Source organism: Herpailurus yagouaroundi, unplaced genomic scaffold (assembly GCF_014898765.1).
Source record: "Herpailurus yagouaroundi ecotype Mexico unplaced genomic scaffold, PumYag 182, whole genome shotgun sequence".
Taxonomy (NCBI): Eukaryota; Metazoa; Chordata; class Mammalia; order Carnivora; family Felidae; genus Herpailurus; species Herpailurus yagouaroundi.
In genome coordinates this window covers 5,634,272-5,649,330 of record NW_024412413.1, presented here as the reverse complement: position 1 = coordinate 5,649,330, position 15,059 = coordinate 5,634,272, and the positions used below count along the sequence as shown (strand labels likewise).

The 15,059-nt window shown below is 47.0% G+C and overlaps 1 protein-coding gene across 7 annotated transcripts in view; it reads right to left on the bottom strand.

Annotated features, from left to right (window-relative positions):
• Positions 1-15,059, bottom strand: part of EFCAB6 (EF-hand calcium binding domain 6) — a 249,329-nt gene that overhangs the window by 118,482 nt on the left and 115,788 nt on the right. For 6 of the 7 annotated variants that reach the window (XM_040490605.1, XM_040490608.1, XM_040490604.1 and 3 more), the window contains 3 exons: positions 12,658-12,763; positions 6,359-6,526; positions 2,598-2,758 (listed from right to left, as the gene is read on the bottom strand). In XM_040490605.1, the coding sequence (XP_040346539.1) occupies positions 2,598-2,758; positions 6,359-6,526; positions 12,658-12,763 (435 nt within the window). The remainder of the gene's footprint in view (positions 1-2,597; positions 2,759-6,358; positions 6,527-12,657; positions 12,764-15,059) is intronic. The other variant, XM_040490609.1, reaches the window with a different exon arrangement.

The following is a 15,059-nucleotide window of genomic DNA, read 5'->3' as shown; positions in this document are numbered from 1 at the left end:
AGGGAGAGGGAGAGGGAGAGGGAGAGGGAGAGGGAGAGGGAGAGGGAATCTTAAGCCCAGATGTGGGGCTCAATCCTATGACCCTGGGATCATGACCTGAGCTGAAATCAAGAGTCAGAGGCTCAACTGACTGAGCCGCGCAGGCGCCCCAGCTTACTTATTTTTCTTTCTTCCTTCCTCCCTTCCCCCTTCCTCCCTCCCTCCCTTCCCCCCTCCCTCCCTCCTTCCCCCTTTCTTCCTTCCTCCCTTCTTTCCCCCTTTTCTTCTTTCCTCCCTCCCTTCCTTCCTTTCATCCTTCACTCAACACTTACTAAGCCCTGACCACACGCGGACGCTGTTCTACCCCGGGTACTGGAGCTTCGGGAGTCAATCACTTCTCAACACTGCATTCTCCAACCTCCTTGCAAGCTCACCGCACCTGCTGGGTCCACCTCGCCCCTTCCAGCCCCACGGGTCCTGCTTCTCTCCTGAGGCCTAGTCTGCTAAGGCAGCAGCCACTCTGTGTGAGTGCTCACCCCGTGCTTCCGTCCCGCGTGCCCCCTGACCCACAGACTTCCTCCTGCTCCCTGAGCACCCAACACCACAGGCTCTGGACCGTCACCCTGACCAGAATTCTCCGCCTCCCTTGCTGGCTGTGCCAGCCAGGTCACTGGTGAGTGGGTGGTATTCCGCCAGGTCCTACCCGCACCCTCTCACCTCAGACGGTCTGCTCTGTGCTCCCAGATGAACCCCTGCGGAACAGATGCTCAGGCCGTCCGTGCAAGGAAGACTCCAAACCGTGCTGCAGCCCAGGCCGCTCTGTGCACCCACACCCTCTGGGAGTCTCCTTCCGGAGTGTCACTCCGTGTTTCCTAACTGGCCGACGACACTGCCTCTGGCCGGCATCGGGGCCCCCTCCCCCGCCCCCGTCCACCTCCACGTCCAGTCACCGGGTCTCGTCCTTCTGTCAAGCTTACCACCCGCAGCCGCCCCTCTGTGGTGCCACCGCCACCTCCGCGTCACCCACCCATCCTCCCCTCGCCCTGCACTTTCTCCACGGTAATCCTTGCAAAGCACAAGTCTGAAATTGTCACCTGACCCCTGGGCTGTGCTTGTCCACCACGGCTGCACGTGAGAGCCAGTGGGGGGCTTCAATATAACGGTGTCCTGGACAGGGCATGGGCACTGGGGGTTTCAGAGCTCTCCAGGTGATTCTAAGATGCTGCTAGGGAACCAGATGACCTGTCAAGACGCCCTGCCGGCTGACCCGTCCCCTGGTTGGGCTGGGTCATTCCTGCCTGGCCCTCGGCAGCAGCCCTGCTGTTCTTCCCTATATAACTTCCTGCCCCGACAGCCCCACGTGACTCGCCAGCCGCCCAATGTGCCTCCACTCCTCTGCACACTCGCTTCTTCCCCTGCCCGGGCCCCACCCAGTGCCCCCTGAGCTCCCTCTAGAACCCTCTCTCTGGACTTGCTGCCACCTGTCTCTCCCCTTTCCCATGTTTCCCACCCTCCAGCAAACCGGCCTTTCTGCAAACGTCCGATAAACTCAGATGAACGCAAACACCGAGCTCTGCGAGCCCCTCCTGCTCAGGAAAGCCTCGGCCTCACCCTCTTCCTGTAAAGCCTTCTTTTCCTACAAAAACCAACCACAGGGAAAACGGGTCAGGAAACAGGAAGGTTCACAGAGAGGAGACTCAAGCGGCCAACAGCTACCAGGAGACCGACTGTGTTTTGGGTCACCTGAAATCGATGTAATGCAATCAAAAGCGACAAATACAAGATTTTAAACTTTCCACGCGAGAGGACTGAAAGGGAATTAGAGTAACTTCCTTCCCCCCCGACCCTATTGGATTTCCACCGAAAGTAATCTCCCAGATCACCGTCCACAGCAGGACACATGCACCAGTCTCTAAGGTCATGCAGCTCCGAGTCCTACAGCAACAAGCTTCGGCGGACAGCGGGACGTTCGGGTAGTCATGTGGGAAGCGTCACCCCCTGCACAATGGCAAGATTCAGGTCGTAGGTTCTCAAGGTCACTGCAGAGAGGGGTCAAGGGGCCCCACGCCCCAAGGGCAGCCGTGGGCAGGGTGAACGAGACACAGGGGCAGGAGACCCTCAGGGGCCCTCTTCTCTCTCTTAAGATCCCTGCCCCCCTCCAGCTTCGCTCAGCCACCACGAGGCAAGTTTAAACTCAAGTGAGATAGAGCCACAATCCCGGCGTCTCTCCACAGGATGGCTGATCGTAGCCAGACGCCCCGGGAGGGAAAAATGGTATCACGATTGAGAGCAGAGAAGTCACGGAGACCGGGAAGGAACGAGGCTGCACACGGCCTCCGGGCTACACGACTCTGAATAGCTACGTGGCTTCTCCAGACCTCGGCTTCCTTACCCACGAAAAGGAGTAGCAGCCACCTTCCGTGGTTGTCGCGAGGACTAAATCATAGAGCACATGCCCAACTCCCGACCAGTGTCCTACGTTAGTGAGCACCCAGTAACCAGCAGTTATTATCAGTCCTCCCTATCGGTACTGCAAACATATGTAGGAAAAGGTTGAGGATTATAAACGGGCTTGATGAAAACACGACACAGATTAATTTTGTTACCAAGAAACTTACTTCAGTAAACGCTCAGCCGTTAAAAAGGGGCAGAATATGTGCATGATTTTCTTGAAATTATTTTGACCAATGAGCCCTGTGTCTCCGAGGTCATATGCCTGTAGCATTTTATAGAAGGCTTGTAGATTCCTAGTAATTGAGTCATGGACGATCTCTTCCACCTATCATAAAAAAAGCAAACAAACATATCTACCAAGCGGCACATTTGTAACCTGGGGTGGTGGCACCCTGGGACCACGTGGGAAAGTGTTACTTACTGAATCCCAAGCCAGGAAGAGAGGCGTTTTGGGGTCTGCGACTTGTTTTCCTGTCTAATTGGGAAAGAGAAAAGTATATAAACACAAATCACTCATAAAGGCAGGAGGACCTTTGGAGGCAGACAGACACGGACTGTCAGCCTTGCTCCTGATTCGCCAATTCACTTTGAGTTCGTGAGCAAATGAGTTTGCCCACTAATCCCCACCTGGAAATGGGGATAATAGCATTCAACCTGAACTTATTTAAAAAAAAAAAAAAAAAGTACAATAAACGTAAAAGAAGTCTATCACCTAGCAAGTAAACGCAACACAAAACAACAATGGGATGGCATTTCTGCCTTTCAGAATAGTAAAAATGAGAAAGGAGGCCTATTGCCAGTATCGACACGGGCTAATCGTGGACAGTCTGCTAAATCCACAGGCCGTGGGGCGGCAGCAACCACCTGTGGGGGTGGGGAGGGAACAGAGATGGAAGAAAAGCTTAACTGTCACCGTGTTCCCGTTTGCACCTTTTGCATTTTGCACCTTCTCAAACAATTAAGCTAACTTAAAGAATGAAATGTATCCTTTGACCCAATAATGCCATTTCTAGAAATCTACACTAAAAGAATACTCCTAGGGTGGTTGAAAAAGCAGGCACCACCATATTCACTGTAGCAAAATTTATAAAAGGGGAAAAAACCAAACACCTGCATTGCAACAGGGAATCGTTACTCTGTATCTTTTAAGATCATACAGAATTTTTATTAACGGTGTTAACAGCATGTTAATAAGGGACAGCATGGACTGAAAAGTCATTAATTATAGGATCTCATTTCATTTTATTTTAAGTTTATTTATTTATTTTGAGAGAGAAAGTGCGTGAGTGGGGGAAGGACAGGGAGAGAAGGAGAGGGAGAGAATCCCAAGCAGGCTCCACACTGTCAGCACAGAGGCTCAGACTCATGAACCGTGAGATCATGCCCTGAGCTGAAATCAAGAGGCGGACGCTTAACCAACTGAGCCACCCAGGTGCCCCTATAGTATCTCATTTTAAAATTGGGGCGCCTGGGTGGCGCAGTCGGTTAAGCATCCGACTTCAGCCAGGTCACGATCTCGCGGTCCATGAGTTCGAGCCCCGCGTCGGGCTCTGGGCTGATGGCTCAGAGCCTGGAGCCTGTTTCCGATTCTGTGTCTCCCTCTCTCTGTGCCCCTCGCCTGTTCATGCTCTGTCTCTCTCTGTCCCAACAATAAATAAAAAAATGTTGAAAAAAAATAAAAAAAAATAAAATAGAATAGATATCATATATCAAAGTATGTATCTCACTCATAAAATTGCATAAATTAAATATGCACAGCTTTTGTATAATAACGGCAACAAAGCTGAAAACAACGCGTGTGTGGGTGTATGGGTTCATAAGCACATACAACAAAGGGTAACAGTGAGTGGGTAACAAGTCCTCAACGTTAGAATTAGTGGTGTTTTTCTTTTCCTTCTATGTGCGCACCTGTGTTTTCTAATCTTTCTGGTTCGTTCGTCTATGTTCATTCATCCACTCACCACACTGTTTTGTGAGTGCCCGGCACCGGGCTAGCCCCCGTGGCCACGATGGGCCTCCGTCTTTGTGGAGACGTGACCACATAATGACAAAGTTGTGACACCATGATTGGGCAGGTGTGTGAGGTCGGTGGCTGCCAGAGGTGCCACAGAGGGTCCCTGGGAAGGCACCGGTGCCCCAAGACCTGCAGAATGGCCCCAGCAGGGGAGAGCGGCATGGATGGAATCCTGGCAAGAGCAGCAGCACCCCAAGAATGGAGGAGGGACCTGGGGGCGCCCCAGGACCCGAGCCAGTGTGGCCTATGAGGCTTCTGGGAGCCGGGCAGCAGGGCTAGACCATGTGGGTCCCTTACCAACCAGGGTAGGAACCTCAGCTTTCACCTAGGAGCCCTGACACCCATCTGAGGCTTTTAAGCATGGAGACTGCCGGGTGTGGTTTATATTAAGCAAAGACCATGCCACTTGCCACGTGGAGAGCAGATGGTTTCCATGTCCATGTTTTGTTTTTAATTTTTTATGTTTATTTATTTTCGAGAGAAACACAGTGAGAGCAGGGGAGGGGCAGAGAGAGAGAGACAGAATCCGAGCAGGCTCCAGGCTCCGAGCTGTCAGCACAGATCCCCACACAGTGCTTGAACTCACAAATGGTGAGATCATGACCTGAGACGAAATTGGATGCATCCCCCCCCCATATTTTGTTTTTCGAGAAAGATGCTGCGTGTGGGGTTGCTGTGATGGTCAGAAGCCACAATTCTCAGCAGCTAACACAGGAGCCGCACAGCAGAGTTCAGGAAAAGGTCCAATCACTCTGTCCTGTGTGAGGGCCCTGGGACTTACTTTTGAACTAGGACTCAAGAAGGACCAAACGACGTTGGTTTAGGATGCGGTCGCCACCTTGCACAAGGTGGGTGCTCAGGAAATCGTAACATTGATGAAAAGCTAATTTGCACCTGCTAAAAGAAGTCTATAAGAAACACTTCAACAAGAATCTCCCAATGCCTATCCAATGCATTGCCTGACACTAATCTAATTTTTTAAAGTTCTTAAAATTTTTAAGCGCTAATAGCTATTAAAATTACAGGGGCGCCTGGGTGGCGCAGTTGGTTAAGCGTCCGACTTCAGCCAGGTCATTATTTTCGCGGTCCGTGAGTTCGAGCCCCGCGTCGGGCTCTGGGCTGATGGCTCGGAGCCTGGAGCCTGTTTCCGATTCTGTGTCTCCCTCTCTCTCTGCCCCTCCCCCGTTCATGCTCTGTCTCTCTCTGTCCCAAAAAAATAAACGTTAAAAAAAAATAAAAAATAAAAAAATTACAAAACAACATTTCTAATAATAAAATTCTGTCAGCCTTTCCATCAAAGGAAAAGCAAGTATTGGGGGCACCTGGGTGGCTCAGCCGGTTAAGCATCTCGCTTCGGCTCAGGCCACGATCTCACGGTTTCTGAGTTCCAGCCCCGCGTCCGGCTCTGTGCTGACAGCTCAGAGTCTGGAGCCTGTTTCAGATTCTGTCTCCCTCTCTCTCTGCCCCTCCCTCCGCTCGTGCTCTCTCTCTCTCTCTCTCTCTCAAAAACAAATAAACATTAAAAATTAAAAAAAAAAAAGAAAAGTATTGGTCACTAGAGGCAATAAACAGTTACTGTTTAAAATGGGAAACTGTGTAAGACGCGGTTGCAGGAGGGGTGTCACTGGCACGCTGTGAAAAGAAGGTTACATCCTGCATATATAGGTGCCCTCATTCTAGGATGGCTTCCCAGAAAACGTCAAACATCACCCTTGGATAAGATTTAGACATCAAGAGTTAAAATCAAACAACTCAAACACTTAACTCTTCCTTAAAATGAAAATCAACTCAGCTGAAAAACGTGTAGTCATTTATTTAAGGCCAATTTCACCTGCATCCCATATTTCACTAAAAATACTTAATTTCCTGCCATAAAGAGAAAATCAAACATGGAGTTGTTGTAAAACTCACCTCAGGGTTCTCTTCAAGCAGTTGGATGAACGTGTTGACGTTGACCCATCCAGTGCCCCCAGGGTCAAGGGTCTGCATTAGTTCTTTGAATTCTGAATCGCTGATTTTTACAACCTCGCAATTTAGAATACGTCGCAATTCTTCCCCTGTTATTCGTCCGTCGGGTTTCTGAGCATGAGAATGTATACAAGGGGATTTTTTTAAAAAAAGGAAAAAGGAAGGAAAACATTATATATATATAACATATATAACATAAACATATATATAACATATATAACATACACATATATAACATCAAACATTGTATGTATATATATACATTTATATATGTGTATATATATACATTTATATATATGTGTGTGTATATATATATATATATGGTGGTCACTATGTAACACTGGGAGCCAAGGGCAGTGTGTGGGGTGGGGCAAGGGTCGGGGGACGCTGGGACCCTGCAGGGCTGCTCCCACAATGCTGTCTGTCAGGGCACGGGCAAGAGAGGGCCCCAAGAGAGGAGGGAGACCCATCTCTCAGGCACAGGCTGATGCCCTCCCCAGGACAGGCTGAGCGCTGGCGGTGACAGTTCCTCCTACCCTGTCCCCACCTGAGGGCTATATGGCTCCGTCATACAGGGCACACAACTTCCCGGCAATTCAATTAGCAACTTGCCGATTTACTAAAAATATTAATGATGCTTATTTTCACTACCACCAACCTCATCAATTACATAAATGGACAATTACTTAGCAAGAAAAATCTCAGCCATGCTGCATAAAGAAAACATATTATCAGCAAAATACTGTGAGGCAAATTCTTCCGCCAGAATAAAAAATTACCAATAAGTAAATTAAGTATCAAAATTGAGATACTGTTTACTGGAAAAAAACAGGGGGAATAAAGAACCCCTACCTCCTCATAGGGAGTGTGAATATTAACGTGGCAGAGGGGCTTACTAAGTGACAAAGTGGTGTGTGCAAATGTCAACCGTTACTTTGGGGTCCAAAGCCAGAAAAGGATACAAGGTTGTCTCAGGGAAAATTAGATAATTTAGAGGAATGTATGCCCGCTTACTTTTTAGCTTGGGAGTGATAATCAACTATTTATTGTCCAAGTAGGACAATTATGGTTTTCAGTAAGCGTATAGCATTGTGCAACCATCAACCACCATCTGGTTCCGGAACATTTCCGTCACAAGAGAAACCTCGCGTCCACTTGCAGCCACTCCTCACTTCCGTCCCCGACCCAAGGCAACCGATCTATTTGTTGTCTCTTGGTGTTTGCTTTGGTCTGGATATTTCGTGTATACAGAAGCATACAGTTTATGCATCAGTATGCATTCTGCATCTGGCTTCTATCACCTGCCATAACATTTTCGCGGTTCGATCCAGGATGCGCCATGGATCGGTACTTCGTTCCTTTTCATCCTTGTTATTATTCCACTGTATGGATATGCCACATTTTGTTTCTCTTACCACACGCAGAAAAACACTTGGATCGCCTCGTTTGGAGATTATGAATAACGTGGGTACGAACATCTGCACACAAGTCTTCGTGTGGACAAAATGTTTCTACTTCCCTTGGGCAGCTACCTGTGAGTGGAATTGCTGGGTCAGGTGGTAGGTTTCTGTTTAAATTTTAAAGAAACGACCATGTTGTTTCAACGGCAGCTGTACCATTTTCTATTTCCACCAGTAGGAGAGAAAAGTCCACGTCCACGTCCCTGACGTGGTCCACTGACTGCTGCCTTTGTGACTTCATCGTCACCATAAACTGGCAAGTGGTGCACCAGCATGCTTCTGACTCGCATCCCTGGTGTCTAAGGATGTTGACCATCTTTTCACGTGCTCATTGGCCATTCATATGTCTTCTTTTTTTTTTTTAATTTTTTAATGTTTAGTTTTGAGAGAGAGAGAGAGAAAGACAGGGTGCGAGTGGGGGAGGGGCAGAGAGAGAGGGAGACACAGAATCCCAAGCAGGCTCCAGGCTCTGAGCCGTCAGCACAGAGCCCGACGCGGGGCTCGAACTCACGGACCGCGGGATCGTGACCTGAGCCAAAGTCGGACACTCAACTGGCTGAGCCCCCCAGGTGCCCCTCGTGTATCTTCTTTGATGAAACGTCTATTCAAATATTTTGCCCATTTTTTACATTGGGTTGTCCTCTTACTGAGTTCGAAGAGTTCTTACATAGTCTCCAGGCAAGTCCCTTACCCAATATATAATTTGCATTTATTTTCTCCCAGAACATTCTGGGAGATACTTAATGGTATCATTTGGAGCACAATTCTTTAATTGTGATGATTCCAGTTTATGGGGCTTTTTCCCCCTTTATGGATCATGCTTTTAGTGTCCTAAGAAATACTTGCCCAACACAGGTCACAAAGATTTACGCACATGCCTTCTTCTAAGAGTTTTGTCATTTTAACTCTTATATTTAGGTTTATGGTCCATTTTTAGTTGTGTATGTGGCAAGGCAGTTCCTCTTTTTTGCACATGGCTATCCAACAGTCTCAGGACCATTTGTTGGAAAGATGATCCTCTCCCCCACTGATCTTGTCAAAGATGGATTGACCATGAACATTAAGGTCTATTTCTGGACTCTCGGTTCTGTTCCATTGAGCAATCTGTCTATCCTCCTGCCATTGCCACACTGTTCTGACACCATAGCTCTGTACTAAGATCCCAAAGTGCTCTAACTTTGTTCTTTTTTTCCCAGACTGGTTTTGGCTATTTGGCAATCTTTTCATTTCCATATGAATTTTAAAGTCAATTTTTAATTTCTGCAAAAAAAAAAGACAGTTGAAAAAAATTGGGGTGCCTGGGTGGCTCAGTCGGTTGAGCGTCTGACTTTGGCTCAGGTCATGATCTCAAAGGTTCGTGAGTTCGTGCCCCACGTTGGGCTCTGGGCTGACAGCTCAGAGCCTGGAGCCTGCTTTGGATTCTGTGTCTCCCTCTTTCTCTGCCCCTCTCCTGCTTATGCTCTCTCTCTCTCTCTCTCTCTCTCTCTCAAAAATAAATAAACATTAAAAAAATAGACAGTTGGCATTTCAACAGGGTTTGCATTGAACCTGTTGAACCTATAGATCAATTTGGAGAGAACTGCCATCTCAATACTACCGAATCTTCCAATCCATGACTGTGGAATGTTTCTTCATTTATTTACATTTTATTTAATTTCTTTTAATAGTGTTTTGTAATTTGCAGTGTACAAGTCTGGCACTTTTGTTAAATTTACTACTGGGTATTTTATACTTGTTGATGCTATTGTGAGTGGCACTGCTTTCTGAAGTTCCTTTTCAGATTGTTCGTTGCTAGTTGATAGAAATGTAACTGATTTTGGTATATTGGTCTTATATTCTACAACCTTGATGAACACATTTATTATTTGCAGAAGTCTGTGTGTGTCCACTGTGTTGTCTGTAAGTAAGGACAGTTTTACTTCTTCCTCTCCAATCTGGATGCCTTCTATTTCTTTTCTTCCAGGATTGCATTGTCTAGAACTTCAGTACAATGTTGCAGAGAAGTAGCAAAAGTTGACATTTTGTGTTTTTCGTCATCCTGGGGGAAACTATTCAGTCTCTTACCGTTAACTGTGCTGTTAGCTATGGGTTCGTTGTAGATGCCCTCCATCAGTTTAAAGAATTTCCCTGCTCTTGATCTGTTGAAAGTTATCATGAAACAGGGCTGGATTTTGCAAATCCTTTTTCTGCATCTTTCAAGACGATCGTGTGGTTCTTTTCCCTTAATTCTATTAACATTGTGTACTATATTAATTGATTTTTTGGAAGTCGAACCAAGCCTGCAATCCTGGGATAAATCCCACATGGTCATAGCATTTAATCTTTTGTTTGTGTTGCTGGATTTGGTTTACTTATGTCTTGCTGAGAATTTCTACAACAATATTCATGAAGGATATTGGTTGTTCGTTTTCTTGTGATCTCTTTGTCTGGCTTTAGTATTAAAGTAGCATCGGCCTCAGAGAATGAGTTGGGAGGCATTGCTTCCTCTGATATTTACCGGAGGTTTGTGAAGGACTTGTTATTATTTCTATAAGCAATCTTTGTAGTCTTCAGTGTAGAGAATTTTCATTTTTTTTTTGTTAGGTTATGTTTCTAGGCATTTGATTTTTTTTAATAAAATTATTAGAAATGATATTTTAAAGTTTACTTTTCTAATTGATTACTGCAGCTTATAGAAATACTACTGATGTTTGAACACTGACCTTCTAACTTCTGTTATTAATTCTAGTATGTTCTGGAAGATTCTTTTGGACTTTCTACCGAGAAAATCACGTGGGCTGCAAACAACACTGAAAACAAGGGTGGATAAACACGTAGGGTACAAATAGTTTCTGGGTGACAGAAAGTGAGCCACGCCAGGTTTCAATACAAGTGATCGAGGTGACTGGGTCACTCAGAGGGAAGGTGGTGGTGTGTGGAAAGAGCACACATAGCTACTTGGGAGGCAAGAGTCGGAGCAGACGTAAAGCTGCCTTTCTTTCTGTAACAATTCTGCATCCCTGTCTATAGCAGCAGAGGGACGTGCTTCCCGCCACTGTCCTCTGCAGCCAGGCAAAAATGCCCTCTCCTGCCTACTCCTGGCTCTCTCCCTCTGCCTGCCTCCTTCCGGGTTCCAGAGCGTGCCCAAGACCACGGCAAATGGCGGTCGGGGGTGGGGCGAGGTCGGAAATCCCACTTGGCATTCGGCAACTCTAAGCATCAGACGCTCACTGCTGTCATGTGTCACTCCAGAGTGTGAGCTCATCATTGGCCAGGCCTTTGCGTCACTCATCTGTGCGATCAGTGCCAGGGCCCAAGGCACGCATGGCCCAGCGTGGGGCAGGCACTCGATTCCTCACCCCTGCGTGTTCGTTGATCGGTTCTGTTTGTGAAACAGCACATCAATGACCGCTAAACAGTCTCATATTTGGAGCGGCTGGCGTTATTACAGCCCTCCATTAACGGAGATGAGATTTCACTGTTTTTAATTAAATTACGTCAATGGACCACTAGGCGCTGAGACGGGTAAACACACAAAAGCCTTCACTTGTGTCCAAGAGGAGGCCCAGCCGACACATTCGCAGGCGGCTCTGCCCAAGGCTGCAGTGGGCCTCCCTCTGGAGCAGCTGGTTTGAGTCAAGCCCCGCCACTCACGAGCTGGGAGCCTCAGGCCGGATACTTAACACTGCAGTTCCCTTTCCTCGGCAGATGAGGGCAAAGGGAAAGGCTTAAACGGAGATCGTGATAGTGTCTACCTCACAGAGGTGTGGAGAGGCGGAAGCGAGTGAAGACGGGTAAGTCACAGGAGACAGTCCCCGGCACGTGGTAAGCACGCATTATCATCGTTCACTCAGTGTAAGAGACCAGGTCATCTAGTTCTAAAGATTACTTAGAACAGGCAGGCTAGCTAAAATGCTCCCCTCCCCCAGGAAAACAGAACCCCAAATCTCTGAGTCTACACTAGGCTCAGAAACCATAAGCAACGGCATTCTAGATCAACGGAGACGAGGAACCACAGTCTCCAGTATAGACAGCAAACCTCTGAACCTTGAGGCCCGCCTCCAGGCCACGTGGGCTCCTCCCCAGAACGCTGCCCTACAGCCGCCCTGCAGGAAGGCTCGCGCCGAGGCCAAGTGTCTCCTCTTCTGCACACAGTCAGATCTGAGTCTGAGGCAAAGCAAGTCACTGGACTCCTCCATGTTTACTGGATTCGGCTGTTGAATGTGCTCAGTCAGCAGCCAACTTGGGAAAAGGTTGCACGTTTCCAAGGTATCCAAATGCTGCTTTCTAAATACACATTAAGGTGGGACAGGAGCTAATATTTAAAGCGAGTTACAAATTCATGAATTAGCCTCCTTCCGCAGCATAATTAAACCATTAAAGAGGCTCTTTAGAACTAAGAAAACGTTCCTGTGATGGGCCACATGTTGTTATGAACCCACACCCTCTGGGCTGGGGTGAGGAAGGCTCAACAGGTCCGGCTTACTCATTAGGCAGTGAGTGGTGAGCAGACAGTGCACCCTCAGCGACCTTGCCATGAGCTGTTCTCATCCCCTGGCATCAACCTCACCTCGGTGCAGGACATTTTATGTTATCTGACCTCCCAATCCCAGCCAGCTCCTGAGGTCAGGAGTGAGGTTATATCCCTAAGCACTCGGGACAATTGCCAGCTTAAAGCAGGAGCTCAAAACGTGTGTTGGTTGGGTAAATGGATGAAAATACAGTTTTTGTTAGCCCGGGTCTGAGTGTTCTCGTTCTGAGAAACAGTGAGGTTTTCACCAGGGAAGGGGTTCGAACTCTTACGGTCTTGGCATTCAGTAGTGCTTTCTTCAGTGACGCAGAGTGACCCTCGTGTCTAGATAACTTGGGGATAATGTTTTCCTCGCAAGATTGATTTTTAGAAGTGATGCTACAAGAGGATGAAGAGAAAAACAGAAATAAGGTTACGCTCTTGAACTCTGTTCTTCCTTAATGCAAAAAAAAAAAAAAAAAAAAAGCACCTTAAAACCATCACAATGCTTTATTAGTGGATGGCTTTTCTTCCTGAAAGTGTACTGTGCTTGTGTGGGCCCACTGGTCGCTCAGGCAGTGCGGTACCTGATAGGGGAGACGGTGTGGATGCCATCAGCCTTGCTGTCCCATCATTCTCCATTTCCCATGCCAGCTAACCGTGGCTAGCTGTCTCGCCAGTCTGTGCCCCTGGTCTCAAAAGAGGCCAGGAAAGAGATCACGATCACCGCTGAGAGTGTCACCTCCCTATGTATAAGGGGGAGCGCGTCAAGGCGCAGTCACCCACACTGTAAGTGAGGGCACACGCTTCCCGTGTTAAACCGGTGGGAATGTCAACCTTAACAACGTCCCCCTCCCTGTTGACAATGGCCACGGCCACCGACATCATCAGAGCCCTCTCCTCTCCCTTTCTTCCCTCTTGCAACCGTCCCCTGAGCGCAGGTCCATCAGTCTGGACGTGTGTTCCTGAAGGCCTATGACCACCCCACTCAGAAATCAAAGCCGACTTCCCCCTGGACTCTGATCAGAAGGGGGCTGCAGAATCTCATCATGCAAACCTACAGATACCCCTGTCGGCCTCTGCTTTTCAATGTTCAGTTAGACGGGATGATGTTTCCCACTAAAAAAAGAATGAGGGGTGCCTGGGTAGCTCAGTCAGTTAAGTGACCAACTCTTGATTTTGGCTCAGGTCACAATCCCAGGGTCGTGGGATTGAACCCTGAGCTGGGTGGGCTCTGTGTGAGCATGGAGGCTGCTTAGCAGACACATAGATCAAGGGAACAGAATAGAGAACCCAGAAATGGACTCACGAATGTATGGTCAACTCATCTGCAACAAAGCAGGAAAGAGTATCCAATGGAAAAAAGACAGTCTCTTTAGCAAACGGCCTGGGAAAACTGGACAGCAACTTGCAGAAGAATGAAACTAGACCACTTGATTACACCATCCACAAAAATAAATTCAAAATGGATAAAAGACCTAAACGTGAGACAGCAAGCCATCAAAATCCTACACAAGAAAACAGGCAGCAACCTCTTTGACCTTGGCCACAGCAACTTCATATTTGACATGTCTCCAGAGGCAAGGGAAATAAAAGCAAAAATGAACTATTGGGACCTCGTCAAGATAAAAAGCTTCTGCGCCGCAAAGGAAACAATCAACAAATTAAAAGGCAGCCAATGGAATGGGAGAAGATATTTGCCAATGACGTATCAGATAAAGGGTTAGTATCCAAAATCTATAAAGAACTTATCAAACTCAACACCCAAAAAACAAATAATCCAGTGAAGAAATGGGCAAAAGACATGAATAGACACTTTTCCAAAGAAGACATCTAGATGGCTAACAGACGCATGAAAAAATGTTCAACATCACTCAGCAACAGGAGAATACAAATCAAAACCACAGTGAGATACCACCTCACGCCAGTCAGAATAGCTAAAACTAATAGATGTTGGCGAGGATGTGGAGAAAGACGAACCCTTTCGTACCGTTGGTATGAATGTAAACTGGTGCAGCCACTCTGGAAAACAGTATGGAGGTTCCTCAAAAAATTCAAAATAGAACTACCCTGTGACCCAATAATTGCACTACTAGGAATTTATCCAAAGGATACAAAAATGCTGATTTGAAGGGGCACAGGCACCCCAATGTTTACAGACGCACTATCAACAATAGCCAAATTATGGAAAGAGCCCAAATGTCCATCAATTGATGAATGGATAAAGAAGACATGGTATACATATTCGATGGAATATTACTCGGTGATGAAAAAGAATGAAATCTTGCCATTTGCAACAATGTGGATGGAACTGAAGGATATTATGCTCAATGAAATAGGTCAGTCAGAGAAAGACTGATATCATATGATTTCACTCATACGTGGCATTTGAAAAACTCAACAGACGACCATAGGAGAAGGAAAGGAAAAATAAGATAAAAACAGAGAGGAAGGTAAACCACAAGAGACTCTTAAATACAGAGAACTGAGGGTTGATGGGGGTGGGCTGGGGTGAGGGAGAGAGGTTCAATGGGTGATGGGCGTTAAGGAGGGCACTTTTTGGGACGAGCACGGGTGTTGTGTGTAACAGATGGATCACTGGGTTCTACTCCTGAAGCCAAGACCACACTGTAGGTTAGCTAACTTGAAAATAAATAAATAAATAAATAAATAAATAAATAAATAAATAAATAAA